The sequence below is a fragment of the Rhinichthys klamathensis genome, unplaced genomic scaffold (genome assembly GCF_029890125.1).
Source record: "Rhinichthys klamathensis goyatoka isolate OS25496 unplaced genomic scaffold, OSU_Roscu_1.1 h1tg000296l_1, whole genome shotgun sequence".
NCBI classification, from domain to species: Eukaryota; Metazoa; Chordata; class Actinopteri; order Cypriniformes; family Leuciscidae; genus Rhinichthys; species Rhinichthys klamathensis.
Genome location: NW_026606815.1, coordinates 1,468,444 through 1,491,753, shown reverse-complemented (window position 1 = coordinate 1,491,753; position 23,310 = coordinate 1,468,444). Strand labels below are relative to the sequence as shown.

General features: G+C 42.6%; 3 protein-coding genes across 5 annotated transcripts; 1 reads left to right on the top strand and 2 right to left on the bottom strand.

Moving 5' to 3' along the window:
* Positions 1–75: 75 nt before the first annotated feature.
* On the top strand, positions 76–1,142 carry emc6 (ER membrane protein complex subunit 6). 2 transcript variants are annotated; one of them, XM_056270004.1, is made up of 2 exons: positions 76–148; positions 608–1,142. In XM_056270004.1, the coding sequence occupies exon 2, from the start codon at positions 628–630 to the stop codon at positions 958–960; it is 333 nt and encodes a 110-aa protein (XP_056125979.1). In that variant the 5' UTR covers positions 76–148; positions 608–627; the 3' UTR covers positions 961–1,142. The 2 variants fall into 2 exon arrangements, with proteins under 2 accessions (XP_056125979.1, XP_056125978.1); XM_056270003.1 differs by lacking the exon at positions 76–148 and adding an exon at positions 305–521.
* Positions 1,143–2,889: 1,747 nt separating this feature from the next.
* p2rx5 (purinergic receptor P2X, ligand-gated ion channel, 5) lies at positions 2,890–15,615 on the bottom strand. 2 transcript variants are annotated; one of them, XM_056270077.1, is made up of 12 exons: positions 15,459–15,615; positions 8,063–8,213; positions 7,208–7,279; positions 6,985–7,060; positions 6,696–6,780; positions 6,488–6,568; positions 5,414–5,555; positions 4,461–4,600; positions 4,121–4,214; positions 3,957–4,022; positions 3,772–3,857; positions 2,890–3,648 (listed from the first exon to the last, which is right to left on the bottom strand). In XM_056270077.1, exons 1-12 carry the CDS (start codon positions 15,485–15,487, stop codon positions 3,366–3,368), a joined length of 1,305 nt encoding a protein of 434 aa, XP_056126052.1. In that variant the 5' UTR covers positions 15,488–15,615; the 3' UTR covers positions 2,890–3,365. The 2 variants fall into 2 exon arrangements, with proteins under 2 accessions (XP_056126052.1, XP_056126051.1); XM_056270076.1 differs by having other exon boundaries at positions 15,341–15,614.
* Positions 15,616–17,167: 1,552 nt separating this feature from the next.
* Positions 17,168–22,275, bottom strand: ubb (ubiquitin B). Its single transcript, XM_056270074.1, has 2 exons — positions 22,166–22,275; positions 17,168–20,082 (listed from the first exon to the last, which is right to left on the bottom strand). The coding sequence occupies exon 2, from the start codon at positions 20,080–20,082 to the stop codon at positions 17,170–17,172; it is 2,913 nt and encodes a 970-aa protein (XP_056126049.1). The 5' UTR covers positions 22,166–22,275; the 3' UTR covers positions 17,168–17,169.
* Between the last annotated feature and the right edge of the window lie 1,035 nt (positions 22,276–23,310).

Below are 23,310 nucleotides of genomic sequence, written 5' to 3'. Positions count from 1 at the left end.
TCGTATTCATAAACAACCATAAGTTATTAATACGTTTATGTATTATGTATCTCAAATCGATTAGTTCGAAAGAACCGATTCTCGCAAAAGATTCTTACATCCCATCACCATTTTTGAACCTTCGCGGATCCCGTAGAGTGGGTGAAAGGTGAGGTAAATGAAATACGCATATATTTAAACCGTAATGTTGTTCCGAGTTCAGAGTCTAATAATACACAAACTTGTATTACTAGACATATTATTTTTCGAAATGAAGTACAAGTTGGGCATGAAGATTAAATAAAATTAGAACTAGTTTTTTTTTAAAGTCCCATGGTGCTTAGCGAGAAAATGGCTGACCGAGAATGACACACGCTGTGTTTTATCCAGAATTTACCAAACCATTTTTTGAATACAGTCCTAGTTAAAATATAGGCTTAAACAAATATCTTTTGAGGTTCGACTGTTTAATGTAAATCATGCTTTCTTGAATCACGGAGACTGACGCTTCATTTGTGTTTACCAATATCTTGACCCTAACGGTAAGTGGAGGAGGAGATTTCACGTGAATGTATGATCTCTCAGTCGGCTTTATGTGGTCATCTGTCTTTCGCTTTTCTCCTGTCAGCGTGTTTTTCACATCACAACATGGCCACAGTAGCAGCCAAACGCGAGGGGCCGCAGTTCATCAGTGAGGTGGCCGTCAGAGGAAACAACGCGGTGCTCGACTACTGCCGCACGTCCGTGTCTGCTCTGTCCGGGGCGACAGCGGGCATCCTCGGGCTAACAGGACTCTACGGCTTCGTCTTTTATTTCCTTGCCTCTTTCCTGCTGTCTTTGCTCCTGATTCTCAAAGCCGGTCGCCGATGGAACAAGTGCTTCAAATCTCGACGTCTGCTTTTTACAGGAGGCCTGGTGGGCGGCCTCTTTACTTATGTGTTGTTCTGGACTTTCCTCTACGGAATGGTGCATGTGTACTAAAGGGACTCGGACAGTACAGCAGCCGTGTAGATGTAGAACAGTAACATGATAGAGATGCTGTCTCAGGGTAGAGAGTGCTGATTGATGTAGCACAGATCTTGACCGTGATCTTACGTTTAGCCATTCAAATTTAAAACAGTTTTCTCAGTACTAATTGCACTGAACTTTAGATATTTAAAAATTGTGTGTTGTCTTTCTTTCCTCTTGCAATTTAATATTTTCCTAACACTTGTTCCAGGGCAGTGTTGGGTTTCGATCTAGTGTTGTCCAACAGGGAGACTAATTTGTTTTCAGCTTGCTTTCTATATATGATGTGCAAAACTCTGTGAACTCCAGGCATCAATCAGAACTATGTAAAAACACAATACCAACTTTAAACTGTATAAATCGCTTAATTTTATTTCAAATGTTTTGAGAAAATTAAATAATTAACCTAATGGATTAAACTGTGTGGTTACTTGAAGTGCATTATACAAATGAACCAGCATTTAACATGATTTATTATTTGTTCTTTATCATTGAAACATTTAAGGTTGTGTAGCCTGTGTGTGTGTGTGTGGATAGTGTGCCAATCATGACTAGCAGTGTACAAGTTTTTTTCTAGATTACTCATGGGTATTTTTTTAAATTATAACACTTAAATTACTGTAGTGTAGTTTGAATTAAATATAGAAAAAAAAAAAAAAAAACATTTTTATTGAGACTGAATAGGTGCAATCATATTTCTGGGTGTCCTCAGTGCCTAAACTCCACTTTTAAAATACTTTTTGTGCCGGTCACAGTAGTGTAAGTTACAAGTTTTCTTAATAATCCATATGTAGACAATGTATACATTATTGCAAGCATTCAGATATTCACACTAACATGCAAACGTTTGGGATTGATAAGATTCTTTTGTGTTTTTTAAAAAGAAGTCTCTCATGCTCACCAAGCATATATTAATTTGATCTAAAAAAAATTATATTGTGAAATTTTACAATTTAAAATAACTTCTATTTTAATATATTTTAAAATGTATTTCTGTGATGGAAAAGCTGAACTTTCAGTGTCACATGATCCTTCAGAAATCACTCTAATAAGATTTACTGCTTAAGAAACATTTCTTATTAATGTTGAACACAGTTGTGCTTAATATTTTTGTGAAAACCGCGATGCATTTTTTTTCAGGGTTCCTTCAAAAAAAGTATTTATTTAAAATAGAATCTTCTGTAACATTATAGATGTATTTACTGTCACTTTTGATCAGTTTAATGAATCCTTGCTGAATACAACAATTAATTTAGTTACAAAAAGAACAGAAGTTCAGATCTTTTTTTTTAAATTTGTCATACATTTTTGAGATTGTACTGTTTTCACATTTATTCAAAATGAAAGCAAACCAGAGACCTAAGCATTGTTCTTCAAATATTTTACTATTTATTCAACCTTGGTTTGACAGTTTTTGGTGTCAGGTCTGATTTACAATAAATAATTTTGTAACAAAAACATCCATTGGCATTTAAAACACTACACTCTAAAAAAGATGGTTCTTTACACGTAGTAAAAGTTCTATTTAGAACCGTATCGTCATGAAGAACACCTTGCTGAAAGGGTTCTTTGTGTTAGAGTTTAGGGTTCTTTATTCCCACCTTTTTGTTTTTCAAATCTGTAACTGTTAAAGCCACCTCATTACTGGTTTTCTGGAGCTCAGCCATTCAATAGGCGTTATGTGCACCTTAACTTCCGTATTCTGTAAAACAGATCACATCGCTTCCGGTTCAGGTCTTTTGTATGTGCTACGTGAAAAATTAGCTGTTTTACTCAATATAAATTAAAAGGAGCAAGCAAAGATGAGCATAACCAATATCCCTCGCATATGCAGATTGATATCTAAAAGTTTTTTTTTTTAAATCCTCACACTAACGTTTAAATATTTAAATAGAATAAATGCATATAACAAAGTGAACTAGGTAGGTTAGCTGATTACCTTAAAAGTCCATAGATATCGGCGTCAGTTCAAACGGCTGTTAACACTTTCTCAGACAAGCGGATGTGATAAGACCAGTGTTCCGGTTTGGTCATGCGACGTTCGACATAATTCCTATTACATAGACTGTCAGCACACTCTCAACAGGTAAAGGGTTTCTTTCTTAAAATGTATATAAATTTTAACTTAATTTGTAACTGTTTTCCTACCAATCTTGTCTTTTTCTCTTTTTAGTTTAACAGAACATGTAATTGTGACCAGCTCTGTTCTGTCTGAAGAACCCAAATTTGGTACTGTGTAGAATCATTTTAAGAGTGTAGGAGAGCATAAACGAAACTGGCACTATTCATCTTTGGTATGACTGAGCACAGACCCGTTATAACAACTCCCTTCATACATCCACAGTAAATCCAATGGGAATGAGCGTCAGAAAAATCCTCTACTGGTTGCGTGGTGTTCTCAAAGTTGAAACAGGAGAAATGGTCTGTTTTTCTGTCCTGAATGACACTGTAGCCTGTGGCTTTCTCTCAGGACTGTGGGTTTTGAGCGCTGAGCTTGTGGGCTGGATCTGATTCTCTGGGTTGTTATTGGGCTGAGATGACACTGATGTCAATGGCTGCATCTCTGTTTCCTGTTTCTCCTCCCTCTTGTGTCGCCCATCTTGTCGACGATGACCGTGGTGTCTTACATGCTTTCTCTCTCTGTGCTTTCCAGATTGTTTTCTAAAGGTGCAAATAGTATGAATGGAAACCATATGTAAATAATAACAAATACACTGCAGTTCAACTGTTTAAAAAGCACACGACACATTAGTACATCATATGAAATCACAAGTATAATCTTACTTTGTGATTGCCTCGAATTTTGTCTCTCTGTAGAAGGAGCTTTTGCTCATCATGTAGAGCAGAATCATGTCACAGACAAAAACCCCCTGTGGAATGAGATGAGCACCGATCACACAAGAGTGTGAGAAACATATTTTATATAGCAACCATTAGTGACACTGTCGGGAACTAGCTTATATACTCACAGCACCCATTAAAGCAAGTCCAGAGCCAATCTTGATCACTGTAGGAATGATACTGAATTTCCCAGCCTAGAAAACAAATAAGCTGGCAAAGTAAATACCATATTTTGACTATTTCACCATGACCTCAACAAGAGGAATCTGTAATCATTTTGATTATCTCTTACCTTTCCATTCACTAATATATCAAAGCGAATGCCATACACTTTAAACAGATTCCGATAGGTTTGACCTGCTGCATCACTGTAGTATCGAGCAAATCTTGAAAATGACAGAAACATGTCAGCCAGTGTAATGATACAGTGCTCACCATCAAAATGCTTTGAAAGAAAAGTTAAGGTGGAGAACATTGTGATTACAGAAAACTAGTCACTCAGAAATGCTCTCTGTCAATGAATCATTTTGTATGGTCAAGTTTGCTGACATGTTTTAGTGGGTGGAGTTTTGGTGAAAGGCTGTGTGGTTAGCAAAATCAATAAATCCAAAATCAATGAATCAGAGCTATACCTAAAGTTGTAACCAGAGGTGACTGAGTGCTGTGACTTGTCAGAGGAATCCAAGCGTGTGAAGCTATATTCAGGGTTACACTGAGATTCATCTTTATCCAGATCACAATTCCACTCGATTCCTACTGCAATTGAACCACCCTGTGTGTGTATATGAAAGAAAAGAAAATATAACAATAAAAACATTATCATCTTATTAAAATTACACTTTGTGCCAAATATGGTGCATGATGATATTATTTTGCAGTTTGGGGAGTTAACTGTTCCAGTTTTTTTTTGTTTTTTTATTTAGCATATAAAAATTAAATATGCTTAATCCATAAAGTGCCAGATGACACTTTTGCTGGAAAATGATTGCATGCAGTGCAAACTGTTTATAATTTCAACCCATTCTAAATGAAGCTTCTAACACTATCACAGGTCACTGTTTTGCTTGTAATATTTTGTTATATTTGAAATATAGCAGACACATAAAGCTAGGATTAGGCCTTAGTTCAATTAGGACATTTAAGTAGCTTTTATAAACGTGCCTTAGAAAAAACTAAACACACTACTGGTGTGCATCTTGAGACAAAACAATGGCACTGATCTATTTTAGGATTTATCAGTGCAAGTTGCTTTCAGTTAAAACAGCTCAAACATGCATTTTAGTCTGAGACTAGCTTAAACCTTGTCTGTGAAACCGGGAGAAGATGTTCAAACATATTTAAGTGTGGCTTAAGTGTCCAAATACTTTTCGGGGTGCCTGGATCAACCTCTTGATATTATAGGTACGAGTAGCTTTTACAAAAATCCCAAAATTATACACTAAAAAAGAAGCTAGTCTCAATGTGGACAAGTTAGGATTTGATCTCTATTTGCTTATACACTGAGCTGCTGCTTGAACATCAACCATGTGTTTACAATGTTGAAGACTTGCTTGTTTTAACTTGTCATGTCGTTTGAAGCACTTGCCTTTGTTGCCAAGTTCTGGAAATTGTATCCAGTCCAGTTAATCACATCTCCCACAAGAAAGATGGGACAATAGGGATGATGGTCCTTGTCATATCTGCATGTCTTGAGGTATGTGCTGTTGGTGGTAGGCAGGACGTTTGCTCTTGAGAAGAGAGAAAAGGAAAAAGGGGTGAAACATTATTTAATATATATGATGACATTGTGAAGATCATGCAGCATCATGAGAACATATGTAAGGGCAGATGAACAACTGTCAGCCTGTCTGAGCACAGGATATCAAGACAGTAAGTCTCAGTGTATGCACCACACGCTGTGCTGGTATAAATAGAGATGAGTAAGCGTCAGATATTCAGAGCAGCCTGTGCTGTGCCATCAGTATCCAAACATAACACTTTACTGTGTGCAAGCAGGTCTACTCTTTCACACAGCTACAAACTTTTTATAAAGCATTTGGTTTTGCTGGTTTTCTCTGTTTTTTAGTATGTGGCTTTGTAACGACTCAGTGAGGAATTACTCTATTTCTGGTAAAAAGAAAAAACAAGGCGGGATTGCAATATGGCAGAGATCAGTTTGGATTAGTTCATGTGTTCAGGATTGTATGGGCTCTTTAAATAACTGCTTGCCAGATGACACTTTGCTTTTGAGCTACAGAAATGATCTAACACTCATGAGTGAACCATGAACTTTCTTATTTAGCATGAGTTTGAAATCACAACAGAACATCCTGTGCTTTTTTTAGGCATGTTATTGTTGCTCAACCTTAAACTCTGATGCCGCTTTGCAAAGGAAATAACATGCAAAACAATAATCTGTAGAAAACCTAGTTGAAAAGCTTTAAAAAAGACTATCGTAGGTTAGTTCAGTTCTGTCAACAGCATATGTGGCATGCACACATGAGCATAAAACTATGAATGCATTACAAGTTCCAATCACTTGTTAGATTACTAAATGCATTTGCAATTAGTGGCATTTCTGTCTGAGCATACTAATTTAGTTTCTGAACAGTGAGAAAATGTATTCTATTGGCTTTAATAAAAAATAAACACTGACATGATGGCTCTAGGCTTCACTTACTTGGAGAAGGTAAATTTTGGAAACTTGATGAAGTTCTTTACAAAGACTGTGAAGTTTTCTGCCTTTGCCAGCATGGGCTCCCTGTTGCAACATTTGGCACATTACAGGTACAACACTAATATGTTTTTTTTTTTTTTTTTAAATAGTTTCATACAGGCATGAATAGGGAATCATATTGCAAAGACTGCAACTGGTACAAAACACTTACGTTGGTGTGCGGCCATGCTCAACAGGGCACCATCCTTGAATCTCACAGGTTCCTGTGTCGTTTAGACAGCGGCCTGTCTTCACTCCTGAATAAACAACAGTAAAATGTAGTCCCTTTAAGGCTCGGAATTTTAAACATACTAGTGGGTCGTAGTATAAAACAATGTAATATCCTTTTTTTCCTGAACAAGAATCTTGCACTTTCACAAAGTTTTCCCTTTTATGTAAAATCAGACGTACAGTCATAAGGGAACAAAAGGCTTGGTATTTCATGCAGGTTTTGTGCTTACCATGGCCTGCTATAACAGTTTCCCCTTCGACACATTCACTGTTATTAGTACAAAAACCATCTGGCACTTTCGGACTCTGAAATAAGTAGAATGAAGTGAACACAACAACAAACTCAGTGGTTTTAAAATGTACAGAGATCAAAAACTCCTCAAACTTCTATATGAATACAGCTCTCTAATTAAAACTAATAAAACTAAAATAAAACAACAACCTGTCTCTTACCTCAGGGCAGAAACCCAGTCTTTGGTTTGGTGTCACTAGGTAATTTGTCACAATAAAGAAGACCCTGTCCCCCTGTTAAAAATAATTGATGATATATTCTTACATAAAACATTTTCAACAGCAAATTAATGGAATGTGATACTCTCGCTTCAACTCTTCAACACTGAACCAACAAGCTTCACAATTTAAGGCTTTAGTAAATACATTTTTTATCTGATAAAAGGAGAAAACAATTCTTGCATCTAATAAAAGCCCAGGGGAATGAGCTTCCAAGGCAAAAGCTTTAAATAAAAACTAGACTCCCCAAAAGCTGCCTGTGGCATATTTGATCCAGCTCATCTTACACAGCATCTTTTGTCGTCAAAGCTTCAATGCCATTAATGAACATTATGAAGGCATAACATTTTTCTGCAAACACAGTTTTGGAAAAGCATTAGGGGACTGAATTGGAATAGAAGGCTTTGGTTTGATTAATTCTAAACTAAAATATAAATGGTGAAAAATATTAAAGACTTTAAATAAATACCCCTCTATCAGTCTCTCAGCTGTAAGATTCAACTGTTCTGCATGAATTTAAACACAATTATGACAAAAAAAAAAAACAGCTTCTCATTTAGAGGACATGTAGATGAAAATAGATTTTCCATTATGTAACATTATAAACACGATGAATGTTTATTGTTTAAATTCTTAGCAAACAATGTGTATGTCATGTCATTATCTAGTTATCTCCATAATCTAACAGATAAAATGGAGATAGTTTTTGAGAAAGTCTATTAACAGAGTACATATGGTTTACAAATAGGAACTATACATTTCTTTCGAAGCAAATATACAGGTAAGAAGTGTATTTACTTGTGGAGGGATGACATAGTCCTCTGCACCCCATAGCTGCAGACCAAACTGAGAGCTGTTGGTGAAATCTACACCCTTGAGTTTGGTGGTCACAGAACTCTGGATGGCTTCATCAGTCTCCTGATATCCTTTCTTCCAAATAAAAACCCACCTTTAAGAGGACACACCAATAAAAGAAAATAAACAACAGTAAGTAACTGCTCGGTTACTATCGTAACCTCAGTTCCCTGAGATAGGGAACGAGTATTGCGTAGCTATACGCAGTGGGGAAACTCCTTTTCCTCGATTTACTGAAGCCTATATGTAAAACGCATTTGCAGCTGCACAGCTAGCACACTGAGCGTCTGACCCGCTCATAGGCTGTGCTGCAGCAACTGCACATCCAATGGCGCGGGCGAATCTGACGCACGACCAATGAGCTAGCCCAACGTCAGAGCCCGTCCAGGGGGCGTGGCCCAGCCTATATAGACCCCCGAATTCGCCATTATAGCAGGTTTATACGACTGAAGCGACAACTTCACTAGTTACCATAGTGCGGCCGGCTACGCAATACTCGTTCCCTATCTCAGGGAACTGAGGTTACGATAGTAACCGAGTAGTTCCCTTTCGAACGGTCACTTCGTATTGCGTAGCTATACGCAGTGGGGACACCGTGCAAAACGCCGCACCCTGAGTAACTGGTTGCCCTGCCACTCAGGACCCCTGAGCTAACAGAACAAGCCAGAACCCAATAACATATGGGGCGGCAGTGGCTCAGTGGGGGCGGCAGTGGCTCAGTGGTTCATGTAGGTTGTCTGTGAACCCCCGGTTCAATCCCTGGTTCCACCTGGCCAAGTAGAAGCAGAACGCTCCAAATAGATTCTCAACGCCCTGACAGGGCAGAGAAGATTAACCTCCCCATCCTCGGCAGAAGGGGGAAGGGCTAATAGCGTAATAACTTGTGCTCTAAACGGCGTTGAGAGCACCTTGGGTACATAACCATGCCTGGGTTTGAGAATGACTCTGGAGTCATCCAATCCAAACTCCAAACATGCAGGACTCACTGAGAGGGCCTGCAGATCTCCCACTCGCTTTATAGATGCCAATGCCAACAGGAGAGCAGTCTTTAGCGAAAGTGGTTTTAGATCAACCGACTGGAGCGGCTCAAAAGGTGGTCCCCTCAGGGCCCTAAGGACCGTGGAGAGGTCCCAAGGCGGCACCGAAGGGGGCCTGGAGGGGTTAATCCTCCTAGCACCCTTCAGAAACTTTACCACCAGGTCATTCCTTCCTAGTGATTGGCCAGCCACCAGAGCATGATGCGCTGCGATGGCTGCCACATAAACTTTGAGCGTGGACGGGGTGCGGCCCGCGTCCAGTAGCTCCTGCAGGAAGCAGAGCACCACTGAAACCTCACATGACTCTGGGTCAATACGATTTCTCGAGCACCAGCTGGAAAAACCCGACCACTTTAAAGCATAAAGGCGCCGAGTAGACGGGGCCCTTGCTTCAGTGATAGTGCTTAAGACCCTGTCAGGAAGGTCCCCGGATACCCGTTTAGGGGCCACACATGGAGGGCCCATAAATCGGGTCGGGAATGCCACATCGTTCCGTTGGCCTGTGTGAGGAGATCCTTCCTCATCGGAACAGGCCAGGGGGTCGTGTCTGACAACTGAACCAGTTCCGGAAACCAAGGTCTGGATTTCCAGAAAGGAGCCACCAGAAGGACTGGGCATCCGCTCTCCCTGACCCGCTCGATAACCTGTGGGATCATCGAGACGGGAGGAAACGCGTAAAGGGGGCGGCTGGGCCAGAGATGAGCCAGCGCATCCCTGTTTTTCGAGAAAAACACCCTGCAGTGGGTGTTGGCTCTCGAGGCGAAAAGGTCGACTTCGGCCTCGCCGAACCTCTCCCATATTAGTCTGACCGTCTGAGGGTTCAGGGACCACTCGCCTAGGGGAGTGTTGCCCCTTGAGAGCATATCCGCGCCCACATTCTGGACGCCCGGGACATGCGCTGCTCTCAGAGAGCTCAGATTGGCTTGTGCCCACATGAGGAGGTCCCTCGCCATAGCGTACAGGTTGCCTGACCTGATGCCACCCTGGCGATTTATGTAGGCCACCACAGACACGTTGTCTGTACGGACCAAGACGTGGTGACCCCTGAGGTTTGACACAAAAGCTTTCAGGGCCAAACCAACTGCTTTCATTTCCAGACAGTTGATATGTAAGCTCTGCTCCGTGCTCGACCAGAGGCCGGAGGCAGGCTTGCCCTCGTGCAGCGCTCCCCAACCCATGTTGGATGCATCTGTAAAAAACACTTTCCTCCTGGAAACTATCCCCATGGTCACCCCCTTGCGGTACCAGTCCTGAGCCCGCCAGGGAATCAGTGTTCTCAAACACCCCTGATTCACCATAATGCGCAGGCTGCCTGACTGCCATGCATGGGTTGGCACACGGCGTTTCAGCCAGTGCTGCAGCGGGCGCATGTGCAGTAATCCCATGTGGAGTACTGATGATGCAGCTGCCATTAGACCAAGCAGTCTCTGAAACCTCTTCAGAGGCGCGCGCTCGCTACCAGTGTCTGCACAGAGAGCATGCGCTCTTGAGTGAGCCGCGCTTTCATTGTCACCGAGTCTAAAACCGTGCCCAGAAAGACCACAGTCTGGCTGGGGTTTAGTTCGCTTTTGGCAACATTGATTGTGAGACCCAGGCACTTTAAATGGCTAAGAATCAAATCCCTGTGAACTATTAGTTCGTCTCTCGACTGCGCTAGCACCAGCCAGTCGTCGAGATAATTCAGCACACGCACTCCCTGGCTTTTCAGCGGGGAGAGCGCTGCATCCATACATTTCGTGAATGTACAGGGTGCCAGAGCCAGACCGAAAGGCAGAACGGTGTATTGATATGCCCTCCCCTCGAAGGCGAATCTCAAAAATGGCCTGTGACACAGGTTGATCTGAATATGAAAGTATGCATCTTTCAGATCCATTGAAACAAACCAGTCCCCCGGGCGAACCTGCGCGAGAATTTGTTTGAGTGTTAACATTTTGAAAGGCCGTCTCATGAGAGCCCTGTTCAAACGCCTCAGATCTAGTATGGGTCTGAGCCCGCCGTCTTTCTTTGGAATTAGAAAATAGCGGCTGTAAAACCTCGAATACATTAGCGCGGGAGGGACTGACTCTATCGCTCCTTTTGCTAATAATTCCTGAACTTCGGTGCGAAGCACGTGATTCACGCCGCTTCTCACCGATGTCTCGATAACCGCCTGGAATTTCGGGGGTCTGCGAGAGAATTGGAGCGAGTAGCCTCGCTTTATAGTGTTTATGACCCAACTCGACACACCAGGAATGGCTTGCCAGGCCATCACTCGTGTGGCTAGGGCGTGACACACTGAATGGGGGGGACCGCCTAACATAGGGGGACCTGATACCCTTATAATGTGATTTGTGCACATACTGAGTGTTTGACTGACTATAGACCTTATTCGCAAACACCGGAATTAGCTAACCGCGGCCATATTGTTGACATGACATCTGTCCTGCTGCCCCTAACCGTGCGCAGATTTGAGTTGAGGGGAGCAGTAGCCTGGCTTTATCTCGTCGGTATCAAGAGAAGATAATGCTATTATTTGATGTGGATCCACACCAATCAAGCTTAAGTAAAGATCCGTCCTTATTGCCACTTTGCCAGCCGTAACTTATCCGGATATTTATAACAATCTCGTTCATACAGTATCCGTATACAAACTACAATGCACCTCAACAAGGCAACATAATGAACGACGCTCATCTCATTCGTGGAGGTGGAAAAACAAGTTCTTTGTGACATGCAAGATTTGTTGTATTAAAATGTAAATGCAAAAGAAAAGGCATGAGTCGGTTGTTTTTGTCAATTTTAAGTTTTCATTTAAAATGTTTGCGATTTTAATATAAGTACATGGTTACATATTTGACCACTTGCTTGAGCAACTTAATATATAGAAGTAATGCATGGAATAATAGTGAGTATGTGTTAAAATAAAAATAGTGAGTACCGGGGTGTTTGTGGTACAGCCGCGGATCAGTTACGCACTGCAAATGCATGCAGCATATAAAGTATTGCGCGTCCTGCTTCTGTACCGTATACGCACCGCACACGCATTGCACACGGATTATGTGTGAAACCTGTGGTAAAAGGATGGGAACAGACTTTTCTATGGGGAGTTGGCTGAAAGTTTAACCTATTTATCCTAGCTAGCCTCTCCTGCGCTGGCTCAACTCTGTCTCCTTCCCTTCACATTTTCTGACAGTCGGTAACTTATCGCAATCATAAAAACTAACTCCGGGGTTCTTATTGCTGTTGTTAGAACAGCCGTGTATTACACAACACACCATCACGCTGTTTAAAAAAAAAAAAAATACAGTGATAATACCATGGATAATACCGACGCTGCCTCGCTTGTCAATTGACAGACTGACAGTTGCCGTGGTTTCTATGTCAACAATATGGCCGCCGCAAACATTGATGACGCAGATCGAATAACATCTATATAGGATTTTGCCCGGGGGGAAGTCAGTGTTACAACAGGGCGGGGGCTGCCTAGTGAAGGGGGACCGTGAACCCGTGTGTTGTGATTGTGAAACATGCTCTTTTTGTGCTTTATTTGGGTCGCCGTGAAAACGGCGTTTGTTTGCAGAGACGCGCTCACTGCTGCGGGCCTGTTTACAATAATAAAATCCCCAGCCGCCTGAACTGAACAGGGAGCTGTGGGAAGTTTTGCTGGTTTCTTCGAGGGTGGTCCGGCTAGTGCGAGACACGAGCCCTCTCTCTTTCCCCTCCGTGCTAGGACGACTTCGGAGGCGCCTGGTCGGCCACGGCGCTGGGTCGAGGGCCTTGACGCCTGGGGAGCGGGTAGCGCTTCGCGGGCCTTGACTGGCGCTGGCTATCAGCCGCAGGGCGGGGCTGAGAGGCCTGTTTCGCCGGCTTGGCTGGATGAGGCGAAGGCGGCGGCTTGGGCTTGCTGGACGCGGAGCTCGAACGTTTCGGCAAGAAGTGTCGCATGGCCTGGGACGCTTTCTGTGCCTCCGTGTACCTCTCCGAGAATCCCTTCACCGCCGGGCCGAAGAGACCGGAGCTGGACACCGGGGCGTCGAGAAACCTCGTTTTGTCGGCCTCCTTGATTTCGGTGAGGTTAAGCCACAGATGGCGCTCGAGCACGACCAAACTAGCCATATTTCTGCCGATGGCCTGTGCTGTAGACTTAGTAGCACGCAGCGCTAAGTCCGTAGCACTCCTCAGGTCCCGAAAGGTCTCCGGGTCCGGGCCAGCCTCGTCCATGGACCGGAGGAGTTTGGCCTGGTAGACCTGCAACACGGCCATCGTGTGCAGGGCCGATGCAGCCTGACCGGAGGCGGCGTACGCGCGTCCAGCGAGGGCTGAGGTGTTACGGCAGGGTTTGTTGGGATGAGCGGCTCTAGCTCGCCAGCTAGCTGCAGTGTTCGGGCAAAGATGAGCTCCCACGGCCTCTTCGAGGGGCGGCAAAGACTCATAACCTTTTTTTCGCTGCGCCATCCACGGAGGAGAGCATCGCGGAAACTGCGGATCCCACACGTGCTGAGTATGGAGCGCGCCAGGCCTTGGTTAGCTCCTCGTGGACCTCGGGGAAAAATGGCGCCGGTTTGTGACGCGGGGCCTGCTGGCGCCCCTCCAGAAACCATCCATCCAGCCGACTACGAGGCGGCTCCTCGGGCGAGGCCCACTCGAGGTCGAGGTCCGCGACGGCCTTCGTCAGGATCCGAAGCATTTCGGCGTCGGAGTTCGTCCTGGTCGCTAATCCACTGGCCAACGATTGAGAAGCGGTGACGGGGTCGAGAGAGCCCGGCCACTCGTCCTCAGAAGCGGCGATGGATAGGCTGTCGTCGCGCTCGAGAGATCCGCCGAAGGAGACGAGGCCCGCCACTTCTTCCTCGGAATGGAAAGCGTGGTTGAAGCGGCCTCGCCGTCCCGGGAGAGAGCTAGCCGATTGCGCAGCACGGAGATAGGCATGCTGTCGCAGGCCTCACATCCGCCGGCAGAGAGAGCATTCTCTGCGTGGTCGACACCCAGGCAGGAAATGCAGCTCGTGTGCTGGTCTGCCTCGTGCAGACGGCCTCCGCACGTGGCGCAGGATGAACGAGGCATACTGAAAATAATTCACAAAATAATAATACAAAGGATATAGGATGTCGACGGATAGCCACAGGTGAGACGGCGTCAGGAGACAATCGATGTGCAGGCGAAGTCTGCTGAAGAGAAGCTCGCTCAGGCTGAAAGGCTTGTTCGACGGCGAATACTACAGTAAAAAGCTCAGGTACATGTGTACTGTTGCTGAAGGAGTCTGCTATAATGTCTGCTATCAAAATCTGCTATAATGGCGAATTCGGGGGTCTATATAGGCTGGGCCACGCCCCCTCGACGGGCTCTGACGTTGGGCTAGCTCATTGGTCGTGCGTCAGATTCGCCCGCGCCATTGGATGTGCAGTTGCTGCAGCACAGCCTATGAGCGGGTCAGACGCTCAGTGTGCTAGCTGTGCAGCTGCAAATGCGTTTTACATATAGGCTTCAGTAAATCGAGGAAAAGGAGTTTCCCCACTGCGTATAGCTACGCAATACGAAGTGACCGTTCGAAAGGGAACTACAATTTACATTGTAAGAAATATATTTTTAATGGTTATTTAGGGTTGGTGTGATAGAGTAATGCTATAAGTCACATATATGGCCAAGACACCACAAAGGACATAATAACCACATTCATTTAAGTTTAATAATAGTTTTTTTTTTTTTTTTTTGTAAAGGACAAGAATAAAGCAGCTTTAAATGGCGTTAAGCGGGCTGGTGCTTTTGTGTGTAGAATGTGGCCACAGCACATGTGATCCAGGTCATCTTACATTCAGAACCTTTTGCAACAGTTCCATGGTGTATGAAGCCCACAAAGCACGTGAAAGAATTGGGAAGCAGAAGTGAAGAAACTGTCTGGTTCTAATAAATCCATGGACTAAATGGTGATTACGAATCTAAATCAAAACAGAAGTATTTTTCACTTCATGCAAAACGTGCAGGGACAGTGCAATGGTTTCAGTCTTATAGGCTAACTTACTTGATATAAATAACATCGTGGTGACGTGCAGACGTGGTGCGTTAACTTTCGTCTTATATTCGGTTTGATTAAATTAATATACAGTGACCAATGTGAGCATAAACAAACACGTAACGACCTTTTAAAACATTTACTTTTGAAGATTTCACCGCAACGTCTAGATTTAGAGAAGCACAAGACACCTACCCGATCAGATATCCAATCACCGCCAGCTGAAAGAGTCTGAACAGAACTCCGATCTTTTTGTTTTTAGCGATGACAAATTTCTCCGTCTTGTAATCGAGTAGAGAGAAGAAAAAGTTACTCCAGCTCTGAGCCATGTTCCTGTGTCATTGACGGCCTCGAAGCAGCTGTCAACTGCTCTGCGCTGACGACTGTAGCCAGTTCTCCCCCTAAAACATTTCGTCGAAACTTTTTGATTTCTGTTTTCTCCTTTTGTTCCGGATATATTTCTTTATTTTGTCAACATTACTATCAATTAATTTAACTGATGCGAGCAGTAAATAAGTGGTAACGAGTTTTTTTAAGGACGAAACAAAAGTAACGTCTCAAAGCTTTCTGCTATAGCCTACTCAGCGGATATAGCCCTTCCATATAATGGTGGCAACACTTGAGGTCCAATTTGTTTACATTAGTTAATATACCGGTATCATGTAATAAATACTTTTACAGCATATTAATATAGGTTTATATTCATTGTGTTAATTTAATGTATACTATTACATTTTAAGTTGTAAATTAACATTATGAATAATTAAGGAATATGAATGAATTATAAATGATTAATAAATTGACCTAGATTAATAAATGCAGTGAATAAATTCATAGTACCTCATTAAGTAATGTTATGGAATGTAAACGTATTGTAATGTAATGCTATAACTGTTTTTCATTTACCAGCTGTTTAAGGATGCCGCGTGTTCCAGTAGACTTCATTTCCATGACCTTTCCATTCGTTGCTATAGGCAAGGATTTATTTTTAGAAATAACTGCATATAGGCCTATTGCGATTTCCATGTGAAATAACAATTTGGAATAATATTTAACGATTAGTTATCGGTTTGGTGCACAAATGTCTCGAATAAGACACTAAAATGACATTCTGCTTGTTTGCAAGCATTTTTCTCTACACAAACACTATAGCTAATTCTAAAAACATCATAGTAATTTCCATGACTTAAGGCTTTTTTTTAAACATTTAACAGGAAAGCCCAATTAAAATTAATTGACTTTGGTCTTCTATGAGCATGTTTCCTTTAAAAAAAAGTTACTTCAGTTAATAATTGCTGACCAACAACAAATAGGCTATAAAAGGTGGTACACATTTCATAATGATTTGTTTAAAGTCAAGTTAGAATTTCAGCTGGGTTATTTTAACAGACACTCGATGGCACCATCTTACCATTTAAAAATTTTTTTTTATAGCAGCAGCTGTTAGAACAGGACAACCACAGGTGTTACTGAACTGGATTTTCACCCCAGGTTCTTACCAGGATCTCCTTAACACCACCATTTAAAATAAAAAGCAAACGATAAGAAACATCACCCCAACTTAGATCCATTATCTATAGAAATGCTAGTGCTTGGCTCCAGGAATTTATATTTGTATGCCTACAAAGACAGTCTAATTATGCAAGTACTACTTGTAGTGTTGCTTTTGCATTATCCTGAACATTTTAATTTTTATTGGTTTGAAAATAAGTCCCATTTCACTCATTTTAACTTTTACCAGATCTTGTATTACTAGTCATGCAAAAAAAAAAAAAAAAAAAAACCCCACAATATTCTTCATTTCAATGCTTTTATTTAATCATTTTGAAGATAAAAAAACAGGTGGAAAAACATTAATACATATGTAATGATTCAGTTAAAGTATGAAGAGAGGGGGTGATAAAGTGGTGAGTGCATGGGGCTACTGAAAGAATTAAATGTCCATCCCCGAGACTGTCAGTTTAAATATCTGAACCTCCCCTGAGACGCAGCACCAGATGCAAGGTGGACTCTTTCTGGATGTTTTAGTCAGACAGTGTGCGTCCATCTTCCAGCTGTTTGCCAGCAAAGATCAACCTCTGCTGGTCAGGGGGAATGCCTTCTTTGTCCTGGATCTTGGCCTTGACATTCTCAATGGTGTCGCTTGGCTCGACCTCAAGGGTGATGGTCTTACCAGTGAGGGTCTTAACGAAGATCTGCATGCCTCCCCTGAGACGCAGCACCAGATGCAAGGTGGACTCTTTCTGGATGTTGTAGTCGGACAGTGTGCGTCCATCTTCCAGCTGTTTGCCAGCAAAGATCAACCTCTGCTGGTCAGGGGGAATGCCTTCTTTGTCCTGGATCTTTGCCTTGACATTCTCAATGGTGTCGCTTGGCTCGACCTCGAGAGTGATGGTCTTGCCTGTCAAGGTCTTGACGAAGATCTGCATGCCTCCCCTGAGACGCAGCACCAGATGCAAGGTGGACTCCTTCTGGATGTTGTAGTCGGACAGTGTGCGTCCATCTTCCAGCTGTTTGCCAGCAAAGATCAACCTCTGCTGGTCAGGGGGAATGCCTTCTTTGTCCTGGATCTTTGCCTTGACATTCTCAATGGTGTCGCTTGGCTCGACCTCAAGGGTGATGGTCTTACCAGTGAGGGTCTTAACGAAGATCTGCATGCCTCCCCTGAGACGGAGCACCAGATGCAAGGTGGACTCTTTCTGGATGTTGTAGTCGGACAGTGTGCGTCCATCTTCCAGCTGTTTGCCAGCAAAGATCAACCTCTGCTGGTCAGGGGGAATGCCTTCTTTGTCCTGGATCTTTGCCTTGACATTCTCAATGGTGTCGCTTGGCTCGACCTCGAGAGTGATGGTCTTGCCCGTCAAGGTCTTGACGAAGATCTGCATGCCTCCCCTGAGACGCAGCACCAGATGCAAGGTGGACTCCTTCTGGATGTTGTAGTCGGACAGTGTGCGTCCATCTTCCAGCTGTTTGCCAGCAAAGATCAACCTCTGCTGGTCAGGGGGAATGCCTTCTTTGTCCTGAATCTTTGCCTTGACATTCTCAATGGTGTCGCTTGGCTCGACCTCGAGAGTGATGGTCTTACCAGTGAGGGTCTTAACGAAGATCTGCATGCCTCCCCTGAGACGGAGCACCAGATGCAAGGTGGACTCTTTCTGGATGTTGTAGTCGGACAGTGTGCGTCCATCTTCCAGCTGTTTGCCAGCAAAGATCAACCTCTGCTGGTCAGGGGGAATGCCTTCTTTGTCCTGGATCTTTGCCTTGACATTCTCAATGGTGTCGCTTGGCTCGACCTCGAGAGTGATGGTCTTGCCCGTCAAGGTCTTGACGAAGATCTGCATGCCTCCCCTGAGACGCAGCACCAGATGCAAGGTGGACTCCTTCTGGATGTTGTAGTCGGACAGTGTGCGTCCATCTTCCAGCTGTTTGCCAGCAAAGATCAACCTCTGCTGGTCAGGGGGAATGCCTTCTTTGTCCTGAATCTTTGCCTTGACATTCTCAATGGTGTCGCTTGGCTCGACCTCGAGAGTGATGGTCTTACCAGTGAGGGTCTTAACGAAGATCTGCATGCCTCCCCTGAGACGCAGCACCAGATGCAAGGTGGACTCCTTCTGGATGTTGTAGTCGGACAGTGTGCGTCCATCTTCCAGCTGTTTGCCAGCAAAGATCAACCTCTGCTGGTCAGGGGGAATGCCTTCTTTGTCCTGGATCTTTGCCTTGACATTCTCAATGGTGTCGCTTGGCTCGACCTCGAGAGTGATGGTCTTGCCCGTCAAGGTCTTGACGAAGATCTGCATGCCTCCCCTGAGACGCAGCACCAGATGCAAGGTGGACTCCTTCTGGATGTTGTAGTCGGACAGTGTGCGTCCATCTTCCAGCTGTTTGCCAGCAAAGATCAACCTCTGCTGGTCAGGGGGAATGCCTTCTTTGTCCTGAATCTTTGCCTTGACATTCTCAATGGTGTCACTTGGCTCGACCTCAAGGGTGATGGTCTTACCAGTGAGGGTCTTAACGAAGATCTGCATGCCTCCCCTGAGACGCAGCACCAGATGCAAGGTGGACTCCTTCTGGATGTTGTAGTCGGACAGTGTGCGTCCATCTTCCAGCTGTTTGCCAGCAAAGATCAACCTCTGCTGGTCAGGGGGAATGCCTTCTTTGTCCTGGATCTTTGCCTTGACATTCTCAATGGTGTCGCTTGGCTCGACCTCGAGAGTGATGGTCTTGCCCGTCAAGGTCTTGACGAAGATCTGCATGCCTCCCCTGAGACGCAGCACCAGATGCAAGGTGGACTCCTTCTGGATGTTGTAGTCGGACAGTGTGCGTCCATCTTCCAGCTGTTTGCCAGCAAAGATCAACCGCTGCTGGTCAGGGGGAATGCCTTCTTTGTCCTGAATCTTTGCCTTGACATTCTCAATGGTGTCACTTGGCTCGACCTCAAGGGTGATGGTCTTACCAGTGAGGGTCTTAACGAAGATCTGCATGCCTCCCCTGAGACGCAGCACCAGATGCAAGGTGGACTCTTTCTGGATGTTGTAGTCGGACAGTGTGCGTCCATCTTCCAGCTGTTTGCCAGCAAAGATCAACCTCTGCTGGTCAGGGGGAATGCCTTCTTTGTCCTGAATCTTTGCCTTGACATTCTCAATGGTGTCGCTTGGCTCGACCTCGAGAGTGATGGTCTTGCCTGTCAAGGTCTTGACGAAGATCTGCATGCCTCCCCTGAGACGCAGCACCAGATGCAAGGTGGACTCTTTCTGGATGTTGTAGTCGGACAGTGTGCGTCCATCTTCCAGCTGTTTGCCAGCAAAGATCAACCTCTGCTGGTCAGGGGGAATGCCTTCTTTGTCCTGGATCTTGGCCTTCACATTCTCAATGGTGTCACTTGGCTCAACCTCAAGGGTGATGGTCTTACCAGTGAGGGTCTTGACAAAGATCTGCATCTGTAAACAAATTAAGAAAAATAAGATTAGCAACCATGCATAAACCAATATATTGGTACACATTCAGTTAGAGCAAAATAAAGGCAGAGCTCTTCCATGAATGCTTAAAGCTTCAGAAAGAGATAGCCTAGTATTTTTTGGAACACCACACATAAAATGTCCCTATGCTCTAACAAGTATCTGTTAGGAAAGGGAGTATTGATGCTGAAGTATTGATAGGCCTATATCGATACTGTACCAAAAGTAGCCTATAATATGAAACCATTTATGCTTTTGGGAAAAGCAGCATAGAACAATGCTTATCAGAGGACAGAAAAACATATGTTTGAGTTATTTCTAGGGGCGTGCACGAATAGTCGAATAATCTATCCGTAATTATTTTTCGAAAAATACTATTTTAATTTTACTACATTGCTTTGCTGTCTGTAAATGCAGTGAATCCATGATAAATGGAAAGCACTAAAACACAGATATAATTAAATGCACTGGGTGGCGCTGTGGAGCGTGTTTAACAAGTTTTTTGTATTTTATCTCAAAGTTGCCATCTGCCTGATGAGTTTGAAATTACTTAGATGAAAATGATCTTACTAAAATGGAATTACTTTTGATCACATGAATTAAGGAAACAGAATTATCATAATATAGCCTAAACCACCACAATGAGAAATCACAGGAAATCCAAACACCAGCCAAATGAGGAAAGACAGCGGTCCATCACTGCATTCACGACTGGTATTAATAGGCTAAACAAAATTGTAGCCTACATAGTTTTTGCAATTAGTACATTTATTTAATTGAACATCAAAAGTTCATATTGATCATGTTCTATTCTGTAACTAATGTAATAAATCATACACTGTCAGAATAAAAAGGTTGCATTTTATGGGTGCAAAACCCTGTCACTGGCAGTTTCTTATGAAAATTAACCATGGTTTTACTACAGTGTCCATAGTTCAACTATAGTATTTATAGATTTCCACTACAGTAAACATTTTAACCATGTGTAAACAAATGTAATCTAATAAATTGCAATTAAGGTGTATTGAATGTTAAAATGCCTTTCAAATATAATGTTAAATGGGAAGATTTTACTCTTAGTAATTTAATAATTTCAAAGTTCAGTTTAGAGGTATCAGTATCAATAACAACATCGATGCTGGTAGGTATCCTATTGAGTGGCATTGCCCATCCCTAGTATCTGTGTTAGTCAATCAGAAAATCATGGAGGCAGTTCTGTCAACCTCAACCAATGGCATGAATTTAGGGTGGGGCTAAACATTTGTATGGGACTTTTTTCTGCCACAGTACAGCTGCATCATACATGACGGTGTTACATTACAATACATCTATGGTGTGTCAATGTACTTATTATTTTTTTATTAAAAAAAGTAATGACAAAATAGGAATATGGTATCCTTAGCCAAATCAATTTTATTACAGTGGGTTGTCATTTTTCAAAGGACTGCTTCCCCCCCAAAAAAACCCGAGGGAAAAAAATGCATTATAACGTTATAGCATTACAATTTTCTATGAAACCATTTTCCTTAAATAACATGAAAGGCAAAATACATACGAAGTAGCTGCTACGTCTTAAATTGTCTTAATTGTATTAAGCCAATTTAGATTGTTACAAGTTATAGCCTATCGAGTATTTATTGAATTTTCAAAAAGCGAGTAAACAAACTAGCAAGAGGGCAAAACTACAAGATCTTTTTGTTTTATTTAAAAACTGTAGCAGCTAACGTTACTGCGCAACACCAAAAATCCTCTTCACTAACATGGCGGCTGTACAGTAACATCCGGGTTCTTTGTTCAAAGAATAAAATGATTCAGCAAAAATACACAGAACAAAACGAACCAAAACGAAAGCAAAATACATGAACTTCACAATTAAATAAAACATCCATTTCGGTAACGGAAGATGTTCAAGCTCATTACTTAGTGGAACGCATTATGAATAACATAATACAGGTCAATACGTTTAGACATCCAGAAAACGACAGTACCAATTCAATAACCACAATAAAAACGTAACATTAAGTCTTTAAGAATGTTATAAACCCAACTAAATGTTGAGTCTTACCTTTTATAAAGTTTACTGACAGTCAATCTGCTTCTGAAAAACGTCCTCTGTGTAGGGGAACTGCCGTTGAATGCGAATGATACTGTATTTATACAAACCCAGGAGCGTGACGTTTACGATACGTCACATGACCAGATTCTTCCGCAGTCAAAACCTTTATTTGTAAAAACTTTGAAATATGCTTTACACTAAAGATTTATGATTAAAAAAAACATTTAGGAATGGTATGTTTTGTATCCGTATTTTAAGTGTATAATTATTATAATACAGTATCGAAAAAGGAAGTATCCAGAATATGCCAGGGTGGCCTATTCTGGTGGCAGCCTACCCGAGGCAGTGATTGGCTGGTTGGGTTGTTTGTTCTCTTTACTATTGGTGAATCAGACTATTGGAGTCTGGACCAGACAAAGAAAGAGCAGGCTATGTCATACAGTGATAGAAAAAAAAAGAAAGAAGAAGAATCTGGAATACTTGACATTATCTTAAACCAGTCTTGCTAGTAATTGTCAAAAACTACAACCTGGGCCCAGTTCTGGGTGCTTTTAAATGTTTTTAAACCTATAAATATAATAGGCCTACAGAAATGACAGGCTGTTATCCCTAAAAGACTGTTTGCTCAAAGGCATGGTTTATTTACAAAATAACTGTTCCATGAAGTACATCATTTGTGTTTTAGCCGAGGCTGTTGTGAGACTTGTGTCACACAGTGCACTTAATATAGAACACAACTTGTGATGGCATTGCTTTGAAACATGTTGGCCTCAGACTCTCTGCAGTATCTGTTGCAGCAATGTAGGTCATTTTCTCTGGGTGAGCAGACATACAGTAACTCAGCTGTTCACCACTGCGACAAAGCTGGGTCGGAATTGCAAATAATAAAATGATGGGATTTTGTCGAAGTTTTACCTTGTTGGAGTTTTTGTATAACCTCTGTTATTAAAGAAAGGTGTAATGCTTAAATTGTAATAATTGTCAGGGCTTAATTCTGTATTCTATAGGCTACTGTAAACTATTGCCCGGTTTCACAGACAAGGCTTAAGCCTAGTCCTAGACTAAAATGTATGTTTGAGCTGTTTTAATCTTAAAATAGATCAGTGCCATTGTTTTGTTTCATGATGGTTTTTTTTCTCTAAGGCACGTTTATA

Coding starts and splice junctions, on each gene's coding strand:
- emc6 (XM_056270004.1), top strand. CDS start 628: ATGGCCACAGTAGCAGCCAAACGCGAGGGGCCGCAGTTCATCAGTGAG.
- p2rx5 (XM_056270076.1), bottom strand. CDS start 15,474: ATGGCTCAGAGCTGGAGTAACTTTTTCTTCTCTCTACTCGATTACAAG. Junction 7,061..7,207: donor GACTGGGTTTCTGCCCTGAG/GTAAGAGACAGG, acceptor TACTTATTTCAG/AGTCCGAAAGTGCCAGATGG. Junction 6,569..6,695: donor GAGCATGGCCGCACACCAAC/GTAAGTGTTTTG, acceptor ATGTTGCAACAG/GGAGCCCATGCTGGCAAAGG.
- ubb (XM_056270074.1), bottom strand. CDS start 20,082: ATGCAGATCTTTGTCAAGACCCTCACTGGTAAGACCATCACCCTTGAG.